At 32.8% G+C, this 9598-nt stretch overlaps 1 protein-coding gene across 5 annotated transcripts in view; it reads right to left on the bottom strand.

Annotated features, from left to right (window-relative positions):
• Tsp (Thrombospondin) overlaps positions 1 to 9598 on the bottom strand; it is a 166260-nt gene that overhangs the window by 22223 nt on the left and 134439 nt on the right. For all 5 annotated transcript variants that reach the window (XM_068350754.1, XM_068350753.1, XM_068350758.1 and 2 more), the window contains 6 exons: positions 4686 to 4841; positions 2138 to 2358; positions 1791 to 2012; positions 1509 to 1661; positions 1177 to 1389; positions 224 to 392 (listed from right to left, as the gene is read on the bottom strand). In XM_068350754.1, coding sequence (XP_068206855.1) covers positions 224 to 392; positions 1177 to 1389; positions 1509 to 1661; positions 1791 to 2012; positions 2138 to 2358; positions 4686 to 4841 — 1134 coding nt within the window. The remainder of the gene's footprint in view (positions 1 to 223; positions 393 to 1176; positions 1390 to 1508; positions 1662 to 1790; positions 2013 to 2137; positions 2359 to 4685; positions 4842 to 9598) is intronic.

The following is a 9598-nucleotide window of genomic DNA, read 5'->3' on the forward strand; positions in this document are numbered from 1 at the left end:
AGTAAAGTTGGTAATTTTAGAAGTACAGATCAAAATTCTGTAATAAATTTCCTGGTAATAAATCACAAATATGTCAAAAAATAAGATAAAATACACACAAATAGAAATTAAAAAGTGTATACAGGACACACAAAATCAAACTTACTTATGAAACTATATAAGGAAAGTGTTAATAAGTAAATATTCTTATCTGGATAAAAATGGTTACGAACTAAGGATTTACCATCGTTGTCAATATCTGGGTCACAAGCATCACCAAGGCCATCTTTATCGTTATCTTCCTGCTCAAGATTTGGAATGGTCGGGCAATTGTCACAAGCATCTCCCTGCTTATCAGGGCCAGATGGGTCACTATCCTTCTGGTCTGGATTGGATATTAGAGGGCAGTTATCCTGTTAAAAAGACAAAAAATACTGCTAGTGGAAACAATAACAAAACAGCTGCCAGTTTTAGATATGCGAAGATAACATGTACATTTTATAATAAAAATTTGAAGCTTTCAATATCACTTTTGTTGAGAAACTTCATAACAACTACTTTGGAGCTAGTGCATCTGAATAAAATTAATATAGGTTGTGCTACCTGGTCATAAACCTATATTTTAAGCACTTGAACTGCTCTGTTGTGTAACTAACAATCACATTCCAATTCATAAGTCATACCTAAGCATCTGATAGCCGAATATTTATTCTGTGAAGAAATGAGGAAAAACCTAAATGTATCTATACTTTAAACCTTTTGGTCATGAAATAGGGCATTGTTATTGCTTTTAGAATAGAATTTTTTCTCTTTTTTTCCAAGAGTGAAATAGGAAAATCTTCAATCTTCAAATTATGTTAGGGGACTTGCAAACTCAAGATCATGTTTTGTAATAATAGTTTTAAAACTTGACAAATAAATGCATGCACTTACTTCTTTTACTTGAAATCAATTAGTAATACTTATTAGTTTAAGAGTGTGAATGGACAACAAAAATATATCTTTTTGAAAAATAAAAATATTCGTAATAATCAACACTATGGATAAGTTACTATATACAGATTTCTGCAAGGCCTATCCTTATTTAATTCCAAAATTGTAGTCTTTCAAGTTTATAATTTCATAATTTTTTTCAAAGGCTGGTTAAAACTTTCAAAAAGCTGCAATCTCAGTGAAAAAGAAGGATTTGTAACTTACTGGACTGTTGGGGATACCATCATTGTCAGCATCATCATCACATGCATCTCCAATGTTGTCTCCATCTGAGTCTTCTTGGCCAGAGTTTGGAGTCTGAACGCAGTTGTCTTGACGACAGCGAGGATCATCACAGCCCAAGTCATAGTCAGGCCATCCATCCAAATCTCGATCTGGACCACAAGTTTCACCATCACCAGCCCAACCGACTTTACACTGAAATTAGAGGAATTTTATTTTATTTTATTTAATTCTGTAGGGAGCAAATCCAGTTTTCAAGGAGAAAAAAATCGTATTATTTGTGCGCAGTGTATATAATTAAGCCCTGCACTAACCTTGCAAACATAGGAGTTGAGTCCAAATGGTTTGATACAGTCGGCATTTACATGACACTGTCTACCATCGGGGCAGAGACCAGGCCTGTTATGACATCCCATTGTTTGGTTACCAATGAAACCTTCATAGCAGTCTCCACAATAATAGGATCCCTGAAATAATTTAGTAAGCATTACGTTTACAGCTCAGAATGTTATAAGAGCTCAATAAAGTGGGTTTAGCACATAACAGAGCTATCTGAAATTACTGCATTTTGTAGATATTTTCAAATTCTTACTAACCTCGGTGTTGTGACAGTGAGAATTTGGCACACAGCCTCCATTGTTTTGATCATCACATTCATCTATGTCGTAGCATGTCTGTCTATTCTGCTGAGCAAACTGGAGGCCGATACCTTGCAGACCAGGGGATCCGGTGAAACCAGGAGGGCAAGGATCACACCTGAATCCAGGCTGCATGTTGATGCAGCGTACCCTTTGATCGCATGGCATGGCTAGGTCACACTGTTTTAGGAATATTGTCATGAACATATTGATAAGAAAAAAGATTTTCACATTTATTTGCACAGATTTACACACAGTATGTTAAAAGATACACATTTAAAAAAAATTCTACCCTGCATAGTTACCTCGTCCATGTCTCTGCAGGTAGAGCCATTACCAGTGAAGCCAGGTGGACAGGTACCACAGCGGTAGAATGGATCAACATTGGTACTGGAGCACTGGACCCCAGGGAAACAAGGATTTGGGTCGCATGCACTTATAGGATTACATATCTCTCCATCCCCAGTCTGTCCGGGAGGGCAAGGTCCACACCGATAACCGTCTGACGTGTCGTAACACCTCACTCCTACAGGGGGTATTTGGAGAGTGTGTTGTGGTTTGATTCCGAATTGTTAGATATCATAAAAAAGGCTGTGAATAAAGAACAGTGGAAGAAATATGCCGGGAGCTTCTAACACACAGAATGACAGCTGATGAAGAAAGCCAACTCTAAAGTTTGAGGTTGGCTGGTAATGAATAGCTCTGTTAGGGTGACAAAAGAGCTGCTTGTCTTTTTGGTTATGAATATGTATACTCAAAGAAATCATTTGATACTTTAGTATGTGTGTTCCAAGAACTGTTCTTTGGATTACACACAAACTGCTGGTAAAACCTCAGTACGTGGGGATACAAAATTTCGTAATTCAACTGAATAGAATATGCATCTACACAGCAGGGATCAGCAGCTCATCTAAAAAATAGATTAGAATAAATTTGTATATACAATACATATTGAAATTATCGTGTTACACAATGCTGAAGAATTGTTTTCAGATATAAACTTCATGGTAATGCTTTCTTGGTTTACAATTTTTATGATCAATGTTGTTGATAAATCGGAGAATGGAGACCATAATATTATTTGAATACTTCTCAATAATTTGACAGTTTTACAAGCTTTGGAATTCAACTAATGAGCATGGAGCTCAACTCTACTTACATATCACACACCATTTGGTGAGAGTGGGAGCAGTGGCTAGTTATTACGTTCCTTTTTACCTGTACTACATTCACATCATCTCAATGAGCTTGGGGCCACAAGAGAAGTTTGTTTTGTACAAAATTAAAAAAAAAAAAACACACAAAAAGCAGCAGCTCTCATTAGAAGATGAACTAGAAGGGTAGAAATGTCAAGTTCAACCTTGTATAACTATAAAAATCCACGGTTCTTGTGGGAAAGGTGAACCTATCATCGCATAAAAGAACAGGACTGAAAATCAATCTATCAAAATGAGTAATGGCTGCCATGAAAAGTAAAATCAAGGTAGATGAAAAATGATCGTGGATTAAAAACAGAAAATGTAATGCTTTCCTTGTCAATATTTGACAATACTATACTTGTTTGGATCCTGGAGACTGAAAACCGCCAGCACACAGATTCTTTTAAGGAAATGTTAAAATATTCCTGCACTGATTGTGTAATTGCATCAGGAATACCCTATGTGGGAGTAGGCTACTGTACTGTATACAATAAATGTTTATTACTGTAATTTTCTTAAATACCATATATGTTTTACACTTATACAAAGATTGAAAATAAGGATGCACAATTTCCAATAAATACGCGCGCATATTACACAGGCTTTTTACCCAAAGTATACAGTACTGCATCAGAAAACCCAGTGTGTGTTTCAGCGGACTTCGCAAAAACAAAATTAAATGACGTGGAATAAATGTGCACAAAAGAGAAAATAGAACAAGCGCATCTGAACTAAGCATGATAAAACAGTGCCAACAAGGACCAATTACAGCCAAGGAAAAGTCAGGTACGGGACTCTAACAGGTGGTTCAAAGAGCAATGGATTTTTGAATGTTTCTGTAAGATTCCTTCTTTTTTCCACAATGATGATATGGGCTGGAAGGAGCAAAGAAAAAGGGTGACATTGAGTGCGTTGTTGATAGAGTTTGAGAAAATGTTACGTTTTGTGTAATCAGCTGTATATTTACATAATTTTTATAGTCTAGCATTGTATATTAAGGAATCCCAAATAATAATAATAATAATAATAATAATAATAAAAACAGCCATAATAATGAATACATGATACACTTTTCTACAAAAATATGGAAAATACAAAACAAATAAAATCATTTTTGTTTTACAGCAAAGGAAGCAAATTTTCTGGTCTGTAATTTGACAGTCTACAATCTTTGATAGGCAGCAATATACTGCCAATAAAACAATATTTATAATATGTTTTAGAGCATTATAAATCCTTTAGATAACTTTTTCTGTATGTATTATTTTTTTGTCAACTGTCAATGATTGCTTCATGAAGTTTTTAGAAAAAAAAAAAACTGGATATTTAAGAACTAAAATATAATTCCTAAATAAATGACAAGAAATCAGGTTATTCAAGAAAAATGAAGTATTACATCGTTACTAATAATGGCATCAAGTCAAGATGACAAAAATAATTGCCAATTTATAAATGGTGCTCAATTAATTGAATACACACAATAATAATAGACTCAATCGCAGGAAAATTAGAGTTGAAAATCATAAAAAAAAACTCTATAATTGCTATTTTAGAAACAATAGACTAAACCACAAGAGCTAAAAAAATCTGAATCCAAAAGCATTATGGACAAATATGACAGAGCATAAAATAGTCTTGTATACTTAGCCCTTACCTCTGGCGCATGGACGATCCGCGCAAGTGATTCCTGGAACACAGTCCCGGCCGTTGCCAATGAATCCTCTTGGACAGCTATCGCACCTGGGTCCTTCCGGTCCAGGGGTGCAAGCCACTCCAGGGAAGCAAGGGTTAGGCGAACAGGGGTCGTTGTCTGCGTCGTAGCATCACAAGTGTTAGTGGAATCAAGAGACATGACCGAATCTCAAGCTACATTATTCTACTGATCACTTCTAAAGACAATGTTTAACAAATAGGCAGGTATAAAGCTAAAAGCCTTGCATTCTAATGACATAATGATATTTTACACAGTAATTTTAGTTTTGGAGTTTTGTTTTCTTCTGCTTGATCATTAGACTCCTTGGTTTAACAATTAAGTACGTTATTGGAGAGTATTCTGTGCAGAAATATGCATCTAATTCTAATTAATGATCCCTGTTCAGTTTTAGTATGGTGACTCTAAGTCCTTTCATTAATCTATTTACTTTGGACATAAATTTATGCTTGTTCATCTGCATTCCTAGCTTTATACCAGCCAAAAATTATTATGCTACTCTACTGAACTACAAATTAAGATAAAACATTGAAATACTCATGCCCATGCATACAAACTCCAATGTAAGATAACAGTGCAAATACCACAATATTACAACTCTGGTATATTTGCAGAGACAGAGATGTAATCATCAACTACATTTTCTACAAAATTAATAAAAAATATAGTGTGTTCCTGATATAAATTACCCCTGATACCACAATCCTTATACTTCTAAGCTAAAATGAACAGACATTTTGCAAATATAATACATTATTCGTGATAAAAGTTCCATAAAAAATTGGTACCAGTTTTAGTGCATTATGTTACACATAGTCAGGTCTCAAAACAAAAATGCGTGAAGATTTGTCATTGACTCCTGCAGGATAAATAATTTCTTGCAGTACATAATAAATAAATAAATAAATAAATAAATTAAAAAAAAAATAAATAAATAAAATAAATAAATAAATAAATTCAACAAGAACTTAACAGAATGCCGATTAAAGATTTTAAGTAGACTTAGATGAACGCTTGACAAATTTGATCAATTAAACTTCACATATTAAGTACTGCACACTTTGAATTAAGAACACAAATCTTCATATCAGTAGCTATTTAAAATGTGAAAATTCTATATCAACTCTTTTGAAACAAAAACAAAACTCTGCAGAAATCATCAACACTTCTATATTACCATGAAACAAAGTGAAATAATAAAACATAAATTGAGAGCCTAGAAATAAAAATACTGTGCAAATCCTATTCACATTAAGGAAGTCTTCCTCATAAATGTTAAAATAGTCAGGAAATAACTGGAGGCATAAAGCATAAATGAACATCTTAGAACTACACAAATTAGTAGCATAAGCGAAGAGAATCTTGTACTTCTAATCGTTACAACATGCAGAGAGACCTTGTAAAGAGATCTTTAATAATGCTGAAATAATCAAAATTAATGAGGCTCATACAGCCAATGGAAAATTATAACTTTGATTTCACAAGTGTTTCTACCTTAAAGTAAATAGCAATGAGTGCGCACAAAAATGGATGAAAACAGTTGGGCTTTGCAAGCTGTTCGGTCATGGAAAAAATAATAAAGAAATTGTCTTGTTTTGATGAAAAGATTCCCAAGCTCTTTTTCTTTCTTTCTAAAAACTGAAACTTAGATACTTTGCTATATTTAGTGAAACAGTTCTATCTGCTTTTTAAAATTTCAGTTATTGATCTACATTTGATAAGTGTTCTGGTAGACAGAATAATAGACAGGAAGACTCTGGACTTGAGTTAATTTCCCATCCGACATCGTAAAGGGGAAAGCTGACTTTAAAAAGTTTATGAGTATACGGATTGTCCGTAAACATCATTTTTCATAAAGTTTGATAATATATACTCCTGAACGTTTTAGTTCTTTTTTGGCCTCATCAAATCAAAATTGGCTGGTTTTTGGTCTCAGGCTTTATCCCATTAAAGACTAAAAGTTCTGAGAGTTGGAGGTGTTCTTGAGGTCTAAATCCATTCTTTTACAGATGAATCACATTTACTACACATATTTTTCTTGCCTTTTAATTGTACTGGTGGATAATGTGGGAGGTTGGGCTGTGGCACCCTAGCAGTACCAGCTGAACTCGGTTGAGTCCCTGGTTAGGCTGGAGGAACGTAGAGAGCAGAGGTCCCCTTTTTTGTTTTGTTTCATTTGTTGATGTCGGCTACCCCCCAAAATTGGGGGAAGTGCCTTTGGTATATGTATGTATGTATGTTTAATTGTACGTTGGGCACAGTCAAAAGTAGCATTGTTTCTTTCATACATAACTAAATTACAATTAATATGGTTTGAAATATGCCGCTAATATCTCCGAGGTGATAAAAACCTTAGGTATACTTGACCTTCAGAAAGGCTACTTAAACATCGCACATTGGTGAAATTAGGAAGTGTAGACAGAAATTTCCTATTTCACACAGATTTTAGTTTGCAAATCATGGAATTTACATTTGGTCCCGGTGGCCACCTATGGGAAACACATGTTGGTATAGAGCAATCTCATTCTAAAATCAACTACATAAGAAACTAGTGTATTGGCAGTGGGTTGCTACAGGTGCCAAGCCAGGGAAGACATTCAGCGAGGCACAACTAAGGAACTCTCCTTAATTGTATTATGAATTCAAAGTTAAGAGAGGTTGGACGGCAAGATGATGGAAAGGAAGTGAGAACGTAATACAAAAAGTGGGTGCAGCTACAAGTCACAGGGACACGACAAACACTCCTCTTCGGTACGCCCACAGTGCATCGTGGGAGGTGCACTGACCGTACCATCCCCTTACGGAAGATAAATACTATAATAAGAGATATAGGGTTTCCAGATTAACTAGAGTAAGCTAGTTTTATCTTCTATGAAAGACTGATTAATCATTCAACCATCTAGGAACATCTCTCCAGATGATTGTATAATCGTGAATAGGTTGATATATGAATATGATTCCAGGAAAAAGACTGGTTTCACTGTTCTAAGAGTCAAACAGAAAATTTTGGTTTCAATTTTGACTCTTGTATCGTCCCTTCCAATCCTGTAGAAAGTAGATTGCAGGGAATATTAATGGAATTTAAAACTTTATTATTATGTTACTAACATCGTTTGCTTGGATTCGTATTTCAATGCACAGAAGTTCTGAAATGGTATCTAGATCAGAGGTCATTTGGTGCACTTATCCAACAATGATCTAATTCTTTTAATCCTGCCTTTAAAAGTCTGGCAGATATTTATCATTCAAGTTTTCTACACAATTTACCCTGGAATTGTATTTTGTATTCGCAAAGATGTATTTCTTCTAGTAATGGGAGAATGTTATAAGTTTCCTTAATCAAAAAAAATTGTAAAAGGATGTTTGCTATTTCATTATGAAGGGATGTCAGCGTGTATTATTAATGCTGGGTATGCTCAAAATAGCCCCCAAATTGTTTGAATTAAATAGTTTAAAATAAGAAATGTGAAATCTTTTAAGAAGAGGAAATTAAAGCAGAAATATTTGAGCTAAATTGCAAAAAACAAATTAGTTACTACAACCAATATTTACATCATAAGAAGTACCAGCGTAATTTAGATAGCGAACTAATGCTATTAAAATCATTAGAGAGGGCATAACACATCCTTAGCAGAATATTTCGTTACTATTTTAAATAGAGTAGGTAGGCCTAATCAGACTCCCAATATCTTATTTCTTCTTGCTCGAATAAATTAATTTCTGATATATGATAGCATACCGGCTTGTTTATACTGTGTGTATATATATATATATATATATATATATATATATATATATATATATATATATATATATACTGTATATATATATATATATATATATATATATATATATATATATATATATATATGTGTATATATATACATATATATACAATATATATATATATATATATATATATATATATATATATATATATATATATATATATATATATATATATATATATATATATATATATATATATATATATTATATATATATATATATATATATATATATATATATATATATATATATATATATATATATATATATATATATATATATGTGTGTGTATATATATATATATATATATATATATATATATATATATATATATATATTAATATATATTTATATATATATAAATATATATATAATATATATATAATGTATATAAATATATATATATATATATATATATATATATATATATATATATATATATATATGTATATATAAATACTGTATATAAACATACTGTATACAGTACACCGCAAACTTCCGAAGAATCAGCAATAAGTTGATAATCTACAAGGATTTGTTCTTGACCTGACCAGAGAGCTAAATACTATATAAATTGAGTATTACACATATAAATAGTTTAAAAGATAAAACTATTATATACCAGTATTAATGAGCTTTTTATTAATGTGTAAATTATTTACAATATGTCCCAGCTAATATTTCTCAGTTCTAATAATACGTTGCTCAATAATGAATTCTACATTTCCCAGTCCTGGATGCTGTGGTGGAAGAAATTTTACTAATGTAATTGAACAATAGTGAATAATATTTTAAATTTTCATCCTTCTTACAGGCATCTTGATACCAGTATTCATTCCATTGTTTAGCTGGCGACATGCGAAAATAGGACTTCTTCTGCTGTGTCCTTCGGACACTGGTGGGAGCTGAACTATATCGGGAGCTGTACTGGGTATTGTAAGGAGTCTCATGTGGATTTCTACGGAAGTATTGTACCCATTCGCCTAGGTCATAGTCGTATTCCCTCCAAGAATCTTGGATAGCAGTGAATGCAGAAGTACTCTTTCATTTAACATCTTATCTATGCT

This window comes from Palaemon carinicauda, chromosome 27, assembly GCF_036898095.1.
Source record: "Palaemon carinicauda isolate YSFRI2023 chromosome 27, ASM3689809v2, whole genome shotgun sequence".
Classification (NCBI taxonomy): Eukaryota; Metazoa; Arthropoda; class Malacostraca; order Decapoda; family Palaemonidae; genus Palaemon; species Palaemon carinicauda.